Source organism: Adiantum capillus-veneris, chromosome 30 (genome assembly GCF_014529385.1).
Source record: "Adiantum capillus-veneris isolate H3 chromosome 30, ASM1452938v2, whole genome shotgun sequence".
NCBI classification, from domain to species: Eukaryota; Viridiplantae; Streptophyta; class Polypodiopsida; order Polypodiales; family Pteridaceae; genus Adiantum; species Adiantum capillus-veneris.
The window spans coordinates 71,109,156-71,128,557 of NC_140960.1; the positions used below are offsets into that span (position 1 = coordinate 71,109,156).

At 45.3% G+C, this 19,402-nt stretch overlaps 1 protein-coding gene across 1 annotated transcript; it reads left to right on the forward strand.

The window, feature by feature from the left end:
* The first annotated feature begins 777 nt into the window (after nt 1-777).
* On the forward strand, nt 778-19,021 carry LOC147418165 (uncharacterized). Its single transcript, XM_086507398.1, has 6 exons — nt 778-1,196; nt 15,441-15,809; nt 15,970-16,103; nt 16,197-16,305; nt 18,301-18,540; nt 18,676-19,021. The coding sequence occupies exons 1-6, from the start codon at nt 898-900 to the stop codon at nt 18,914-18,916; spliced, it is 1,392 nt and encodes a 463-aa protein (XP_086363524.1). The 5' UTR covers nt 778-897; the 3' UTR covers nt 18,917-19,021.
* The last annotated feature ends 381 nt before the right edge of the window (nt 19,022-19,402 follow it).

Here is a 19,402-nt window from a genome sequence, read left to right on the forward strand (position 1 = left end):
CTCGACTCCGCCGCGCATCGGCCCTATCGTCACTGCCATGTTTTTTTCCTCGATCACCAGGCCTCTGATGTCTACTCGACCCCCTTCCCCCCCCCCTCGGAGCCTGCACACTGCTCACGAGAGAGAAGAGAAACATTGTTAGAGAGAAACACAGTCCTCAACCTGGGATTTGCATGCTCGCAACACCTAGAGAGAGAGAGAGAGAGAGAGAGAGAGAGAGAGAGAGAGAGAGAGAGAGATTTCAGCCCACCACAACCCTTGCAGGCATACCTCTTATTGCATGCAGCATGTCCCAGTTATCTACACTTTCAAAGGCTCGACTTTTAAGTTTTTTTCAGCTCCAACTCCCATTCAACTCTCTGCGCTTCCCTTTCAACATCGTACAAAGATTCTTTCGTTTTTTGTTTTTTCAAATGTGTACCACCTACTCACAAAACATTTGAGTCCCTAAGGGCCATTTGTCTTACAAAGAAATTTGAACGATTTTCACCCTTGGGGTACTCAAGCCTTTAGTAAGCCAAAAAGTAAATGCACCTTTTGAGAATAGCTTTCTATTCACAAAACGTTTAAGCCCCTTAGGACACTTGTCTCTACTCACTACTCACAAAATTTTTAAGCCCAACAGGACATTTGTCTTGCAATAAAAATTGAACCACCTTTGGGTACTAAGGCCTTTAGTAGTCCCAAAAACGAGTTGTTCTTCAACGAGTTGTTCTTCTCCTCTGCAGCATACATGAAAAGTCTAAAACGACTTAAGAACAAGTGGCTTGCTTGAAAGAGTCCACGTGCACGTAAGGAAGGAAGGAAGGAGAGAGGGGGACGACGTTCTTCCAAAAACACACAGGAGGGGAGGAGAGGAGAGCGCGCGCTTGTGTGTGTGTGAGAGAGGGAGAGAGGATGTCAGTAACAAGAGGATTGAAAAGAATGGTACGTGGGCAGTTCTCTGCTTCCTCCACAGTGCTGAAGAAGAAGAATGCGAAATGTGAGAGTACGAGACCTATGAGTGCAATGGCAGGCCGAGACAAAGGCACTGTCCATGGTAGCCCACAAGGCGAAAAGGCTGATGTTGCTATCATCGGAGGAGGCATTGTTGGCCTTGCCACTGCTCGAGAGATTGTTAACCGCTTTCCCAAAGCCAGTGTTGTCGTCTTAGAAAAGGAAAAGAGCCTTGTGCCGCATCAAACCTCTCACAACAGGTAACGTCTTCTATTTTTCAGTCACAGTCTGCTTTTACTTTCTTTTTTGTTTGTGTGTGTGTGTACGCACGTGTGCATGGGTCTTTGTGGAATGTCCCATCTGCAGCTCCACATTTCAGGTGTGTGTATGCATTACACACTTATACACATACAAACTAAACACATAGATCAATGCATACTCTAACTGAAAATAGACGCATTGACGTCATGTAGGTTCTTTTCAAGTCTAGTGTCTGGTTTGATTTTTTCTTTTTTTGGGGTGGGGTGGGGTGGGGTGGCGGGGGGGGGATCATTTTGTGATTTGCATGCGCGGGCTTGCACATGTTGACAGACATATTTTTCAGAAAACCCCCCCTCACCTTCTCAAACCCCAGAAAACCAAAAAACTTGTATCGTTTGAGGCCATGAGATAAGGAAGCAAAAGCCAAATGTCTACTCGAAAGGATCGATTTTTAGAGCTGTTTTTTTAATGGATTTGCATATGTAAGGAGAATTGAGAGGTTGAAAAGAAGAGTGTGGGCTTGCGCATGTTGACAGACATATTTTCCAGAAAACTGCCCTCAACCTCTCAAAGTTCAAACCCCAAAAAATCGAAAAACTTCCTTTGGGAAATGTCTCAGAAGATATTGTAGATCCTGATTTCTTTGAGGCCATGAGATAAGGAAGCATAAGCCAAATTCCTACTCGAATGGATTGATTTTTAGAGTTGTTTTTTGATGGATTTGCATATGTAAGGAGAATTGAGAGGTTGAAAAGAAGATTCATGGTCTTCACTGAGGGCAGGGCTGAAATCTGAAAACGGTACTGCTGAGAACGCCGCCCCACAGCGCCAATGCAGCGCCCACACGCCCGCACGAGCGGAAAGGGGGATAAGCGATCGTTGGTCTCTCTCTCTCTCTCTCTCTTCTCTCTCTCTCTCTCTCTCGCGTTGTGGTTAATAGAGTTCAAGTGCAATATATATACTTGCGTTTTTCAGTGGGAGAACCCCATGTGGAATAATTAGAGCACCACATGGGAGCTGAGAAGGGGGGGCCTTGAGCCATCCAAAAATTCCAACCTTTTTTTTTTTTGACAATATTTTTTTAAAAAATCCCCTTTATCGTTCGATTTTCTCCTTTCTCACACATCCACTGGATGAGCTGTAAAGACCACCCAATTATGTGCATCTTGACTTGGAAACATGATTCTTCATCTTGCACTTTGAGTTCTTTAAAGCCTCGAACATATGCTCCCAAAAAGGGAAAAAAACACCTGGCCCGTTTCGTCTGTCTAATCGGCCAATCTTATGCTACAGATGCGGTGAATATGGGCATTACCAAAGTAAGTGTCCTTTACTTGAAGGGTCTCCTCCTTGCAGACATTGTCCGGAGTCTAAGGACCACTACAGTAAGGATTGTCCCAAACAAAGGGCATCCTCATCTTCAGGCCCGAATCAAAACCAACAAGAGTTTACATTCTCGAAGATCAATCTAATCACAATGAACACCACCCCTCAGCCAGCACCTGCTACACATACAGTTCGGCCACAACAAGCAGCAGAGCCTGCTGGCGTGCTCACTCGGGCACAAAGAGCAGCCCTGGGTTTATGTTTGCCAACATGACATCTTGTCCATCACTTCCGCAACTTGATCAAAATGTTGAACCCGTAAGTGGTGAAAAGAATAGGCCAATCTCTATGCTTTCGGACATTGATGGAGCCTTCCTGGCAGCAGTGGCTTACTTGCAACAGGTCAAAGTTTCCGAGGAGGCCCAGATTGTAGGAGCTAAGCCCACAACGGAAGCAATCTTGAAGAACACCTTTCAACAAGTGTCTCTTTATGAGATGCTCCGGCTAGATGCAACCCTTAGAAGTGACACCCTCTCAATAATTCAGTCTCTGTACCCTGGTACAGGGCCTAGTGGCGGGCACCTACCTGTGGAGCCCTTGGAGTCCTACATGATTTCATATCCAGCTGCTCCCCTCACCGACTATAAAAGTCCCCGTCTCACTGTATCTATTATTGGGCATCAATTCTCAGGCGTCATAGTGGATGGTGGGTCTGGAATCAATCTAATGCCAGAATTTACCATGTCAACCTTAGGTCTGCAGCCTACCCGCCCTGCTCCATTCACTGTTACATTGGCAGACCAGAGGACAGTCTACCGTGTGAACATAGTAGAGAAGGTGCCTTTGAGGGTACAAGACTTCACATTTAGCTTGGATTTTGTAGTGGTCAGTCTTCCTCAGGTGGAGGGGGGATTTCCTTTGCTGATTGGTAGACCATGGTTGCGGCATACTAAGGCACTTCATGATTGGGGAAACAACGCCATGTGGATACATACTCTTGGCTCCCAAATGCAACCAATTCGGCTCGAAGGAGGGATGGATCTAGTGGCTCATCATAGCTCATTGTCAGTACAGTCCAATCCTGACCCTGAGCAGCCCATCCCACCTGACGGGTGTGACGAGGATCTGCTACAGTGGTTGGAAGCTACCATATCGATGCCATGCTATGTGGTCTCTATTCAAAACTCATATGTGCCGCCGGTAACACTCTCTCTTCCAACTCCTAAGGCGGACACAAGTGTCCAAAGTCCTTCAGCAGGCAGTAGACCAGTCGAAGAAGTAAGTGTGTCAGCCCCAAATTCTCATGCTTTGAATGACTTACCGATGGAAGCCCTCGGTCTCGGGGAACCTATAACACATCACCGAAGGGGGAAGAAATCTCCTCTGCATGACCTCGCCAAAAATCTCCCCCTTTCTTTAGCATCTCCCAGGTCGAACGCCCCGCCCCTTCAAAAGCACTCTGTTATGTCTGGGTCTGAAAATTACCCTTCGAGGAGCTTCCACTTGGATGGTTACAAGAAGAGTATGTAGAGTTTCCAATCGATCAAACACTTGCACATGATGTCTCAAAGCTCCAGGAGGCAGCTCACCTCTCATCTTCGGAAGCACCCTCCAACTACACCCCCTGACCTGGTCAAAGAAGTCAACCTGGGAGATCCTGACAACCCTCAGCACGTACTCTTAGCAGCTTGGTTATGGGAGCATCCCGCATTACTCAATCAGGTAGTCTCTTTCATGCACTGTTTTAAAGATGTTTTTGCCTGGTCCTACAAGGATTTGGAGGGGATCCCACCAGAATTGGGTGTCCACACTATACCTCTGGTTGAAGGGGCTAAGCCTGTAAGAGGCTGAGCTTACAAGCTCAACCCGAAGTATGCTGAGGCGATCAAGTCAGAGTTAGAAAAAATGCAAGAGGTAGGGATCATTGTACCTGTGGAGCACTCTGAGTGGTTATCACCCATGGTGATAGCGCTTAAGAAACAGTCCAACAAAATCTGTGTGTGCGTAGATTACCGTGCTCTGAATATGGTAACTACCGCAGATGGTTTCCCAACGCCTTTCACTGAGCGTGTGCTCGAAGATGCAGCAAGGCATGTATTGTACAGTTTCATGGATGGGTTTAGTGGATACAATCAGTTGGGCAGCCATCGAGGAGATCAGCTGAAAACGGCCTTTGTGACTCCCTGGGGTATTTTTATCTACACTAGAATGTCTTTTGGATTGAAAAATGCTCCACCTTCTTTCAATAGGGCGGTATATCTCATCTTTTGTCTTCTGCTTACGGATCATCTTCGCATCTTCATGGACGATTTTTCGACCTTCTCAGGTGCTCAATGTTCAACCCTAGTGGAAAATCTAGAGGAACACCTCGCTCAGCTCTCTGTTGTCTTCCTCAGGTGCAGAGAGGCACGCCTAAAGCTAAATCCTAACAAATGTCATTTTTTGGTTATTGAGGGCACACTTCTAGGCCATGTGGTGTCTGCTAAAGGTTTAGCGCCTGACCCAGAGAAGATCGTGGCAATCTTAAAGTTACCACCTCCCATCAACCCAAAAGGGGGTGCAGAGCTTTGTAGGCCACACAGGTTATCAACGCAGGTTTATACGCATGTATGCACAGGTGGCTCAACCCCTAACCCGCCTAACTAGTGCTACTGTTCCCTTTCAATGGTCAAATGCAGAGGCTGAAGCTTTTGCATACCTCAGAAAACGCCTCACTGAAGCGCCTATCTTAGTAGCTCCCGACTGGTCTCTTACCTTTCATGTGCATACTGATGCCAGTCAACTGGCTGTGGGTGCGGTGCTGACTCAGCCTAGTAAGGAGTACAACCTGGATCGCCCTGTTCACTATGCGAGTCGCCTACTCACCAAGGCAGAGCGCAACTATAGCACCATAGAAAGGAAAGGTTTAGCTATTGTGTATGCTCTGCAAAAATTTCAGCATTATTTATTAGGGGTTCACTTAACAGCTATTATTGATCACCATGCCCTGCGATATCTTCTCAACAAGCCGCAAGTTGCAGGTAGAGTATGGCGATGGCTACTCTTGTTTCAAGAGTTTGATTTCGAAGTGGTACTCAGGCCCGACGTGGCAGCACACTTAGCTCCAGCCCAGGACTCACAGGTATAATGGGGGTGTCGAGGCTCAGATGTGCCGGGATGGTGAAGACGTGCTCTGTGTATCGACTCACTCTAGACGGCTACTTACCCGGTTCTCTGACCAAACGCTACTACTCATATATCCAATCATAAAGAGCCACCAACGGCTCATAAATAACATCACCTAAGTCTATCCCCACTGGGTGGCGGTGGTGACCTGGCCACGATGTCCACTAAACCACCGTATCCCTGCCATGTGTCTCTGCCGAGCGAGTCCGTCTAGTGTGAACCGACCAGACCAAAGACCAACTCTAAACTAACTGTCCTGTGAAAGTGACACTGTAGCCTGCTACAGGTTGCCCGCCACAAGACCGCTGCCCGTCCCGGAGAGCGGAACTGAAGAACTGAAATATCGGGCGATCTACTGTTAGTGGTCGGATGATGGAGGAGGAGGAGGAGGCTGGTAGAAAGGTGGGTAAGGAGATGGAGGCCATGTGTATGGTGAGGGGTAATGGCCATGAGGAGGGTACATCGGATATGGAGTAGCCACCCCATGAGCAGCAGATTGAGTAGGGTGAGTAGGTGGAGCGCGTGGAAACCCAGGAAAAGACTAGGTAGGCTGTGATGGTGGAATAGGTGGTTGGCATCCAGGGAAGCTGTAGAAGTGCTGAGGGAAGGAGGTGGACTGGGAGGGGGAGGCCATAGAGGGTCTATGAAATTGTGATGAAACCGATCCTGCTAGCTTATACTCCATATTGGTAGGATTTGTTTTCTCTGCTGTTTGAGAATCCCCTGAATGGGCTTTGGAAACATCCGTCTGTAACTGTGTTGCCATAGCAGGAACTTGCGTAGAAACCGGGGTTGTAGCTGTAACTGTCTGTGAAATGGCTACAGCTTGGTATTTGGCACATGAGAGACACACTGTATGTACCATAGGAGAGAGGTCGTGAACTGCTGCGGCCATATCATTTGCCTCTTTTAACTGTTTTTGTTGAGTGTGGACAATATGTTTGAGGTCCACTACCTGTTGAGTTAGGGTCTTTATGCAATCTTGAGCCGTAGCAATTAACATGTCCCTATCGATCGCCCGTTGAAGATGAGCGCGCACTTCCCTTTGCATACTGTCATAGACAACGTGATGCAGACCGTTGGTACCTTGCAATGAGAGGGCTGCATCCATAATCGTCGAAATGGCTCTTCTGTCCGCATCTAAAAGTCTGTCGCACACTTCCCTTTGTATACTGTCATTGACAGCGCGATGCAGACCATTGGTACCTTGCAATGAGAGGGCTGCATCCATAATCGTCGAAATGGCTCTTCTGTCCGTATCTAAAAGTCTGTTGTTTAAAGCGCTACAGGACAGGGCAAAGTGTTTTCGGACTTAGCGTAAAGGGAAAGCGGAAAGGTCCAATTGCTATGCAACCCCTATTATGTATTGGGTAGTGCAAATTATGCAGCAAAAGGCAGATGAAACAGCTGTTCTCACCCTTAAAGATGATCCAAAAGAACAAGAACAAGGCCGTTCCAAAATGGCCAAAGGAAAAGGCACCTTGTGCAAGAGGGCAAAAGTACAAAAAATTCGACTGAGCAGCTAGCAACACTACCCTTCTCCGAATCACAGGTCAAAATCTCTGACGTCCATACTGCAACACCAACACTGCGTATATCTACTTTTGTGGCCACCTCAACTTTCACACCACCTCTTGTGAGTAGTGTTGCAGTCACCAAAACACAACCTCCAATTGTGTCGGCAGCACCACGTACTACTCTTAGTGCAGGGGCACCTAGGGATACGGTAGGGGCATCTAGCTCTGGGACATCTATATCTGAACAGCATGACATATATGCTAATTTTGCGCCTCAAGCCGACAAACTTTTAGATGGGGACAGAAGAGCCATTTCGACGATTATGGATGCAGCCCTCTCATTGCAAGGTACCAACGGTCTGCATTGCGCTGTCCATGACAGTATGCAAAGGGAAGTGCGCGCTCATCCTCATCAGGCGATGGATAGGGACATGTTAATTGCTACGGCTCAAGATCGCATAAAGATCCTAACTCAGCAGGTAGTGGACATCAAACATATCATCCACACTCAACAAAAACAGTTAAAAGAGACAAATGATATGGCCGCAGCAGTTCAGGACCTCTCTCCTGTGGTACATACAGTGCGTCCCTCATGTGCCAAATACCAAGCTGTAGCCATTTCACAGACAGTTACAGCTACAACTACAGCTACAACTACAACCCCGGTTTCTACGCAAGTTCCTGCTATGGAAACACAGATACAGACGGATGTTTCCAAAGCCCATTCAGGGGATTCTCAAACAGCAAAGAAAACAAATCCTACCAATGTGGAGTCTAAGCCAGCAGGATTGGTTTCATCACAATTTCATGGACCCTCTATGGCCTCCCCCTCCCAGTCCACCTCCTTCCCTCAGCACTTCTACAGCTTCCCTGGATTCCAACCACCTGCTCCACCATCACAGCCTACCCAGTCTTTTCCTGGGTTTCCACCCGCTCCACCTACTCACCCTACTCAGACTGCTGCTCATGGGGTGGCTACTCCATATCCGATGTACCCTCCTCATGGCCACTACCCCTCACCATATAGATGGCCTCCATCTCCTTACCCACCTTTCTACCAGCCTCCTCCTCCTGCATCATCCGACCACCAACGGTAGATTGCCGATATTTCAGTTCTTCAGTTCCGCTCTCCGGGACGGGCAGCGATCTTGTGGTGGGCAACCTGTAGCAGGCTACAATGTCACTTTCACAGGACAATTAGTTTATAGTTGGTCTTTGGTCTGGTCGGTTCACACTAGACGAACTCGCTGGGCAGAGACTTGTGGCAGGGATATGGTGGTTTAGTGGACATCGTGGCCAGGTCACCACCGCCACCGAGTGGGGATACACTTAGGTGATGTTATTTATGAGCCGTTGGTGGCTCTTTATGATTGGATATATGAGTAGTAGCGTTTGGTCAGAGCACCAAGTAAGTAGTCGTCTAGAGTGAGTTGATACACAGAGCACGTCTTCACCATCCCCGCACAGCTGAGCCTCGACACCCCCATTGTACCTGTGAGTCTTGGGCTGGAGCTGAGTGTGCTGCCACACCAGAGTTTGTATCAGTCTTTGAGATAGTCGAGTCATATGTTTTGGTCTGCTGTTATGCCTTTGTGAGCTCTGTTGATGTCTATTGTTTCCTTTCTTTTCAGTCTGTTTGAGTGAGATTGTCACGCACATTGCACTCAGGACCACCCACTGTAGAGAGCACGACACATTATCCGCGCTACACGCACGAAGATTCTTCAAGGAAAAAAAATTGAAAGAGGTTCTTTGGGTTCTTGGTTCCTCCCTTGAGTTTGCGAAGCCGAAGCAGGCACGTAACTCTGATACTAATGTCAGGTGCAACGGAAGTGTTTAAGGGATTTAGCTCGGATCTAGTACTCCACACAATCACAAGGTTACTTTACTTCACTTGAAAGGAGAAACTGAACTGAACACTATGAGAGAGAGAGAGAGAGAGAGAGAGAGAGAGAGAGAGAGAAAAGAGAGAGGACATCGCATGTCGGGCCCCAACTACCCTCAAGGGCCCCCTTGCTCTGTTGCCAGAGAAATTACTTTCTTTATTACTTGCACACATGCTAATACAATGGCTAAATGCTAGAATGCTGATAGGAACTTGATGCAGGTGCTTGGTATTGCTAGGATGCTGATGGGTACTTGACGTAGATGCTTGGTACTTCGGTGCTTTGGTATTGATGGTTCTTGGTACTTCCGTGCTTTGGTACTGCTTGCGCTTGGTACTTTGGGTATGGCAAGGCTACGGGCTGAATAGTGAACATGCTAAGGGTGAATGCGAATCTGATAACGCTGATGGTGGTGCTGAATTTGAAACTAAAAATGCTGATGCTGGTGCTGAATCTGAATCTTAAACCTTTGATGCTGGTGCTTGTGCTGAAACTAGAAACGCTGACTGAATGGGTAGAATGTTGGCGATGGAGAGAAGGGCTGAAAACATTGGTACTGATCTGAGAGTACTAGTCCTACGGTGCTGGTCTACTTCATGCTCACATGCTCACATGCCTACATGCTAGACGGAGTGTATTGTGCAAAAGAGAGTATGCACCTATGACTATGACTTGCCTGGCATGCACGTTTTGCTAAAGGGCTCACAAAGTGCCAGTCTAGGTCCTAAGCTAGACTACAACTGACGCTAATGTAAGGTGCAGCAGAAGTGAATGTTGAACTTTGCTCAAGATGAGTGCTCCGAACTGTGCTCAAGGGTTCCTTTTACTTACGGAAGGGAGAGCCTTCCGTTCCTTTAGTGAGAGAATGCAATGGACAAACAAAGTGGATGAACATTGTGAATGAAGGTGCTGAGACTGAGAGATAGAGAGAGAAGAATACGACACCAGGATGTTGTCAAACCCTCCTCCGAAGGCCCCACTCTCTATGGCGAGAGCGGACTACTATTGATTGCACAAATCTCTACAATGCAATGGACTTGCTGACGATGTTGACAACAATGAGGACGACGACGAGCTGAAGTCTGAAAACGCTAATGGCTGAAATCTGCAAATCTTGTATCTGCTGAATTCTGACTCTATGTCAGCGACGATATCGATGACGATGATACGACGATGACACGCCGAAAACACAGATGTTGGAATTTGCGTTTTCTGGGCTGAAACTGCAAACTACGTTGGATCTGACTGTGCGGCGAGGATCTGTTGCCGGATGGTGAGATCTGCGAGGTTTGGGACTTCTACTGCGATGTCTGATTGATGAAAACTGAAAATGCTGGTGCTTACCGAGGTTCCGTCGCGATGAATATGCAAAACGCCGAGGCTGATCTACAAACCAAAAACGCTAGGGCTGGTTCTGTCCTGTTGGAGAAATCTGCTAACACTAGGGCTGATCTGCTGTGTTGCTGTGGAATCTGCTAACGCTAGGGCTGATCTGCTATCTTGCTGTCGGTGGGGCTGATTTGCAATGCAAACGCCAGGGCTGATCTGTCATACAAAAACGCTAGGCTTTCAGATGGGCTGAAAACGCTAGGTCTGTTGCGGGAAGGTGGTCTTGATGAGAAGGTGCCTGTTGAACACGAAGTTCGTGCTGCCTCTTCTGCCAGAAAGTGCTAGCGCTAGGTTTCTTTATATACTTGCTTGCTAAAATTGCCCTATCTAGTTCCCAACTAAAGTCACTTACAAATAATAAGTGAAAATTGGCTAAAATAGAGAAAATAGGTCTATGCACTGTAAAAATGCTCGTGATGGGTTCTGACTATAATTTGATGATCATGCTGTGTGCAACCAGAGGATATGCATCTACTCTAAATGTCTGGACATGCACGATCTGCGAACAGATTCACAAAAGTGCCAGATCACTTCCTAGTCTAACTGAATTGAACCAGTGTCATGAAGTAGCTTGTCCACGTACACATAGGGTTAGATGTGCACGTGACAGCTGCAGAATCTTGTCCACGTGGCGCAATTGTAGTGCGCATGTGACATGAGGCTTGGAGGCAGACCATCGTAGAATGGTGACGACGCTTGTCTCGTAGGGAGCATGAGCTACAGGACCGCTTGAGCTGCATTCGCCAACAGCTTGAGGAGTTTCCAGGAGATGAGTTCGTGGGGAGCGAGAAGTTGACACCAGAGAGACACTTAGTCACATTGAGACTTAGAAATTCGCATTTTCCTATCATGCTTCGGTCTCGACATGGATATCCAAAGCGGATAAGATGAATATGGATTTCTTTGCCCACTTTTGAGAGCGTCCCAAGGGGATTTCCATTAGAGCCTTACGTGATCTTGCAAACAGGTTACATACAAATCTTGATGAGGTTCTTGACATAGCTTTAGATTATTTTGAGCATTTTTTTTACTGTGTTGATCATCTTACATATGATATTATGCGTGCTAGAGAAGAGGTTTGGTCTCATGTATAGCCTGTGGTTATAGAGGTTGTGTGTCATACGTTACTCACCCCTTTCACTATGTAGGAGATGCATGATGCAATGGTTGGCCTGGATAGTGCCTCCCGTCCCAGAGAGGACGGGTTGACTAAATTCTTTTTGAGGTTTTGGGATGCTATCAGCCCTGTTATGCTTTCAGGTTTGCAACACATATTTGACCCAGGAGAGATGCTTGCCTCTATGTGTTCAGGACTTATTTCCCTTATACTCAAAGGCGGAGATGGATCGTCTCTCCGGCAGTGGAGACCGATCACCCTCATGTCTTCTATGTATAAGATCTTAGCTCGCATCATTAGTATGTGTTTGAAACCCTTAATGCCTGATCTCATCCATGCTTCGCAGACAGGTTTTGTACAGGACTGTTGTATCTTAGATAACATTTTCATTTTCTATGAAGCAATTGAGTGGGCTCGTCGGACAGATCAGCCTATAGCTTTCATGCTTCTTGATTTTGAAAAGGCTTATGACAGAGTAGATTGGGGTTTCTTGGAGGGCACTATGTAGAGAATGGGTTTTCTCTTACAGTGGATCAGAGGTGCCTCTACATTATACTGTACTGCCTCCAGCGCTGTCACAATCAGGGGCCACTTTGGACGCCGTTTTTCACTGTCTCGTTCAGTTCGCCAAGGATGCCCCCTGGCTGCCTACTTTCTGTTTTTTGCGGAGGTCATGTCTCTTTTCTTGTGCCAGAGGACCCCATAGTTGAGAGGTCTTGCTATGTCGTTGCTGACATGCCAGATTTGTCGGATCAGGAATATGCTGATGACACTATGCTCTTTTTTCGATATGACACACCCACCTTGGATAGTCTACGGGATGTTGCTTGCTTCTGTACGGCCAGTGGTGCTCTCATAAATTGTCACAAGTCTTTTGGCTTTCTAGTGGCACTAGATGAGGATTGTCACTAGGGTCCACATAATAATTTCACTTGGCTACCTAAAGGGGTAGACTTGCAGATATTTGGGTTTCCTTGTCGGGATTGATGTGTGCGTTGAGCAGCAGTTTGCACCCGTGCTACAGTCCATCATGAAGAAACTTTGTCATTGGTCATCCTTGCATTTATCGTTTGCTGGCAGAGCCCTTGTGGCAAATCAAGTTCTTGTGACAGCTTGGTTTACCACATCTTGCATGACACTTCACTCGGGCATCATAGCGCGTTTAAGGCGCCTTGTACGCAACTTTTTGTGGGGTGGCATGGATGGCTCTACTCACACTCGGCCACGAGTTCATTGGGACACAATCATTTTGGCTTGAGAGGAGGGGGGTTTGGGCCTTGGGGATTATTGATCGAGAGATGTAGAGCAAGGCACTGCTTGTGAAGCTCATAGTACCTTCATCCTGTCAATGGCTTTCTTTACCATCTCTGCGGTAAAGAAAGCACATGTGTGTGGGCATGACTCTAGCGGATCTGGAAGAGGTGGCTGCCCCAAGACTGTGTAGAGGGATGATGCATACTTACCCCAGCCCTCCGTAGAAGTGATGACTTGTGGAGGAGAGTCCTCATGAAAGAGTCGCCATGCCTCGCCAGCTCAAAAGCCGGCTAAAAACCAACTGATATAAATTATGCTGAGAGAGAGAGAGAGAGAGAGAGAGAGAGAGAGAGAGAGAGAGAGAGAGAGAGAGTCCACATGGTAGACACGAGAGGTGGAGTTGCACTTCCAAAAGCACTTGTGTCAAAACCTTGGCACCAGTTTCCATATTTCTTTTATATTGCTCTGACAAAAGTATAGCTTCCAAGGAGAGACTTCTTTGCGATTTGCACACATTGCAATCCTAGAAAGGTCCCCCAAGGCTCATGTTTAAAGGCCCCAGGCTGAAAAGCATTAGATACAAAAGTTGGCACCCCTAGGGCTATTTCCATAAAGTTCCAAAATTTGACACCCCTCTTTAACAGGCTTAGACTCCCAATCGAAAAATTAATAGTAACACACGAATTGAAATTACAACAAGTGAACCTGGATGGATGGAACACGAAGTGGCAGAGTTCCACTCCCAGACGCACTGGCCCCAAAGACTCGCCCCTTTCGTTATTTCTTTCTTGATTGATCACAAAAAAACAATTGTCGAGGGACTCTTCCTTCCAAGATCATCTACGAAAAGAGGGGCCCCTAGAGTAGGCGCCCCCACTAGCTTTTCAAGTCTAAAAGCTGCATCTCCAAATCAATCACCAAAAGCTGACACAAAGGTTGTCGTACGGATTCATGATCTGCGGCAGATCTTTTGTTGGTTGCCACGCTTGCATCACTTACGCATTTTTGAGTGTTTTTTTCCGACCAAGTTGATGTCTTATCCTTGTTAGTTTAGAGTTGAGTACTTGTTTCAAGTTTTAGCCAAGTAAGTTGCTTCAACTTATTTCCGCAAAATGCGGAAGCCTCATCGCCTTTGGGGAAAGTAGCTTTTGGAACCAGAGCTTTTGGGCCTCATGTAAACGTTCCTAAGGGTGCGAGGGCCCTCTTCTTTAGCAGATTAGCTTCGGAGCACTGCGGAAAGATAGGACCCTCGGACATTGTACCTTGTGAAGCATGAATAAGAAAGAAATACCGAAAGGGGCACGAGTCGTTGGGGCTAGTGCATTTGGGAGCTGAACTCCACCGCTTTGTGTTGACTCTCCTTTACTCTCTATTCAAGTTTAGTTTAGTTGTGTCCAGTTGGGCACTGACAACATGAGTAGGGATGTTGTCCAGGCTACGCATGATAAAGGTAATGATCTTATTCTTCTTGTTTGGACAAGCAACGGAAATGAGGTCGTGTATTGTCAAGCTTTGAACTTTGTACTACTTTGGTTATATTTAGCCTCCTCTAGGTAGGTTTGTATTAGTATTCATTTCTAGTGTTTAGCCTACATTAGGATTTAAAAATTTGCTTTTTTAGAAGAACTTGTGTTATATTTGAATTGTAGGATTAAATCTTTGAGATGTCTTATCCTTGCTTGTTTAAAGTTGAGTATTTGTTTCAAGTTTTAGTCAAGTGAGCTGCTTTTAACTTATTTTGCTTAAGCCTTTTCTAAAAGCATTTTTAAGGGAATAATGGTTTGTGTTTAGTTTTGTTTAGTAGCAAATAAAGTAGTTTTTTAAAAATAAATAAATAAATAAATTTGTGTTTCTTGCTTTTTTTATTTTTGTGAGTGTTTTATCCCCTCTTATAATTCTTAAGTTTAGACTATTCGGACCTTATGAAGGCATATATCTTTAGGCTCCTTGATTCTTTCCATTTGGAAGGCATTTCACTTTAGTAGTTTGAGGTCGTGTATGATTGTTCATAGCATTCTTGCATGACGGTGGTTATGTCTAATATTTTCTTTGTCCTTGCTTCGCTTCTCTTTTAGCAATTTTGTACACGATTGTAATTAATACATTTTAAGTTTCCTAAAATGTCTGTGTGAGTGTGTGTGAGTGGAGGGCGGGGGGGGGGGGGGGGGGGGATCGGCGCTTCTTCCTGAGGATACACAACGGCTGCAATATCTATTCCCTCACCACCATTTTGGAAGACTCTTCCCAATTTGTGACCAATTGAATCCACCTACATGAGTATGACTACTTTCTTGCTTGGGTGCTCTCTTGGCGCTTCGGTCTATTTATCATACATGCAATCATCTTTAGTTGTCGCTGGAGTTCTTCAGGTTTACCCTACCCATATCTAGCTCCTTCAATCCCTTTCCATTTCGGAGACATTTCACTTCAGCAGTTTGAGGTCTTCTATGACTGTTTGTAGACTTCTTGCATGGCTCAAATCCATTTTGGGTGGTCATGTCTTGTACATCACTAATTAATTCAGATTGAGTTTCACCAAAAAAAGTGCGTGTGCAGCTTCTTCAGGGCAGTTACTAACATTTCTTACAGTGGAGTGATACATGCAGGTATTTATTATGAACCTGGGAGTGACATGGCTTATTTATGTGTGGAAGGAGCTAAGAGAATGTATGAGTACTGCGAGAAGAAGGGCCTGCCTCATAAGCGAGTCGGAAAATTGATTGTAGCAACTCAAGAGGAAGAGCTTCCAGTCCTTCATGGCTACCATAAGAAGGCAAAGGCCAACAAAGTTCAGGGCTTGGAGATTTTGAATTCAAAACAAATTCGGGATTTAGAGCCAAACGTACGGGCCTTGCAGGCTCTTCATTCGCCCAATACTGGTATAACTGACTATGCTAAAGTTGGTTTGTCCTATGCAGACGACTTCCTTGCAAGTGGCCAGGGACAGATCCACTCTGAGTATGTTGCCTTCTTATTCACTATTCAGTACATGCTACTAAATATTTGCCAATTTCCTTTAAATGCTGTTCTCTTCTTCCAAGTAAACTGTCAGTGTGCATTTGATTTGATCTGTTTCTAGCTTGGTGTTCTCTTATTCTGTTTTGTTGGTTTATGGAAGCTTTGAAGTAGTTGGCATCGAAGCAGATGAAAGGAGAGGTGTGGAGATTCATGGAAGAGGATCAAAAGTGGTCAAATCTAAATGGTTAATTACCTGCGCAGGTCTTCAATCAGACTATATTGGATACATGGCAGGTGAGAGTACAGTTCTGTATAGTTTTGCTACCTTGTTCTTAATGTTTGTCAAAGATACTGAACGCATCTCTTTCATGCCTGCAAATTTGGCAGGTGGTAAGAAGGGTCCGACTGTCCTTCCATTCCGGGGCACTTATCAGGAACTAAAACCAGAAGTTCGCAACATTATCACTCGTAACATCTATCCGGTCCCTGATCCAAAGTATGTAAGTCTTAGAGTTTTTGCTTGTTATTGCCTCACTTCACTCTCTCCACCTCCTTTTAATGCACGTGTGTGGGTGCTCTCTATTATGCATACATTTTAATGCCACATTTGTCGACCTGCAATTCTGAACCCATGTCACGCATATATTTTACCACCCCTATCTATAGAGGACGATTGGCTTTACCAAAGAGTAGGGAGAGGGGGTATGGTACTAAAGTGGTTTGCCGGCCTGGCAGCTATGATAGCCAACCTATTAGATCGTTGTAGTTAGCTGGCAGCACTGAGTTGTTGCGAGGGGCTACAACAAGAAGATGGTTCTGTCAGCACACTTGTGGCAGGATTAGCTGGTACAGCTTATTAAATGATGCGGCAATAGCCAATGAGCTGTCTGTGATGACCTAGTCATTGTGCCATGTGGAAATTACAGGGCTAGCCAGCAAAAAGCACAGTAAGTGCTAAGAAACATGCGCAAGTCATCCAGGGAGTGTATGTATTGAAGAAAAGAAAGCTTTAGACATGTGGTTCCTGTGATAGAAGGCATCAGTAGGGGGGTGCCAGGTTTGGGTGGCGAGTGCTTCATTACCCAGTGGTGGTCTCGCCACTTGGATTGTGCAAGTGTTCAACTTCTATTTTTTGCTGTTTGCCTTGGTTGGCTTGCAGGGTTACCGTGTCTCTCCAGAGCGACTGTTTCCCTTGTTTGGCTTGCAGGGTTACCGTGTCTTTCCAAGCTTTAGACATGTGGTTCCTGTGATAGAAGGCATCAGTAGGGGGGTGCCAGGTTTGGGGCGAGTACTTCACCACCCAGTGGTGGTATCGCCACTTGGATTTTGCTTTCTATTTTTTACTGTTTGCCTTGGGTGGCTTGCAGGGTTACCGTGCCTCTCCAGACCGACTGTTTTTCAGGACCTGTGGGCTGCTATTCTAACAACATAGAGGGCACCCCTTTTGATGCTCTTCTTCTTTTCTTCGCTTAAGTTATTGATCATGAGACTGAAGCTAAAATTTCTACTTATACTAAGCTACATGCTGACACTGCTGGATGTACCAAAAAATGCAACAATGCTCCTGCTACAATCATTTATGTATGGATGGTTATGCAGGGATATAAATTAAAAAACTAATGTAAATGATCATCCACAGGACATCTGAATTTTTCAAACAAGCTCACGAATTTTTTACCAAAATCTCTTGAGATTTTCTTTAAACTTATCTTGACTGTGGGGGCAGGGCTTAACTTGGTTCTCTGTTGTAGTAGCATGTCCGCATTCCGTACAGAGCCGGTGCGCATGTGACAATCGCCTTGGTACCTAAAAGAAGAAATAATCTGTGTTAACCCCACACATCATTAATATGATGGTGAGTTTATCAGTCTATTTGTGTATAAGATTGTCAACGATTTCAGTATTGTTAGTGCAAAAATGGTTTTGAGGGTGACTTCAATGCTATTGTTGGGGTAGACAGTTCGGTTTGAAAGGCTTATATTAAACATTAAAAAAAGTATGTGGTTTCCATAAGACAGTTATCCTTCGATGAGTCACTACTGTACAGTGAGGGTTGCTTGCACCACATTTTAACACACACACACACTGGATTTAGATTTCATCAATGATCTCTATAAATGTTAGCATCACAATATCAATTTTTTTGGGCCTCACCAAAGCTCCTCATATTTCTTGTTACAAGGGAAGACCTAATCCTTTTCTTCGCTTTGGGGGGGGGCGTTCTTAATTTCAAATGTTGTCACATTCTACTTAAAGAGAGGTATCATTTAAGGAAATTTCAAAAAAACTTTACAAATTGAATATAAAAGGGTTTTTATAATCATGAAAAATTCACAGATGAGGGATTTTTATAAATGCTCCTTGAACACACACGATATAGTAGTTTTACATACGGTGCACGCCTTGAGCTCCTTTGACTGGTTCAGTTTTGGTATGGGTCCTTATAGTGATTTCACTTGAGTTTTTATATTGTTGGCTTCACTTTGTGCAGGTTCCCCATGGTTGGGGTGCATTTAACGCCAAGAGTTAACGGGAGTGTACTAATAGGACCAAATGCTGCCTTATCCTTGGCAAAGGAAGGTTACAAGTTTTGGAACTTCAACTTCAAGGATGCTCTTAAGTTTGGAACAAACAAAGGCTTATGGAAGTTAGTGTTGAGGAATCCTGTTATAGTGCTCAAAGAGGTCTGGCGAGACATCAATAAAAAAGCTTTCGTTCGAGAGGCACAAAAGTGGGTATCTGGCTGAATGCTTATATAGATATAATGAAATATTTGTTCATTATGTCCTATTTTTTCCTTTACTATATCCTCATTTGTGTATTCCAAAAGTTGCTCATGTTTGGAGCTGGGTTGTGTAACCTGCAGGTATTGCCCTAGTTTGAAGCTAGGTGACACAACTGATGGTTGGTCCGGTGTGCATGCTGTTGCCATCGATGATGATGGAAAGATAATTGGAGATTTTCTCTTTGAAGTGGGGAAAGCAGGGCTAGTCCTAAATGTAAGAAATGCGCCGTCTCCTGCTTGTACAGCATCGTTGGCAATTGCTACTGCTGTGGTCGATAGAGCTGTTAACACATTTGATTGGAAAAATTGGAAGGGTGCTTGAATAAAATGCAATGGGGAACCCACATGTACATATTTAAATAAGATTTATGTCTGTGTTTCATGCATGCCCCAAAACATGGATTAATAAAGCCAGTTTTGACTTGAACCATCAAATGCTACCTCCTGAAGAGGTATTTGAAAATGTCACAATGCAAGGCAAGGCTTCTTGGGTCATTAGCAATCTCTCTCTCTCTCTCTCTCTCTCTCTCTCAAGGCTGTTGTAGAGGATGTATGTCTTGAAGGTACCTAGTGAGATTGTTTGGGAGATCACCTCGTTGTATGAGATGGTGATAGGCAGAGTGAGGACTTCTCAGGGTCTATCTATACAAGGTCTCTCTGCCTTAGGGTGAAACAGGGATGAATGTTGCCTACTCATTGATCTCCCTGACAGGTGAATCAGGGATGCTCGATGTCGCCCCCTCTTTGGTCTATACATTGATCATCTTGCAGATTATATTGGCAGAGGAGATAAGAGGAGCACAATTGT

What these genes read in the sequence shown, in the direction of transcription:
- LOC147418165 (XM_086507398.1), top strand. Translation starts at nt 898, where the DNA reads ATGTCAGTAACAAGAGGATTGAAAAGAATGGTACGTGGGCAGTTCTCT. An exon ending in CATCAAACCTCTCACAACAG is followed by an intron (nt 1,197 to 15,440) that starts GTAACGTCTTCT and finishes CATTTCTTACAG; the next exon opens with TGGAGTGATACATGCAGGTA. An exon ending in TATCCGGTCCCTGATCCAAA is followed by an intron (nt 16,306 to 18,300) that starts GTATGTAAGTCT and finishes CACTTTGTGCAG; the next exon opens with GTTCCCCATGGTTGGGGTGC.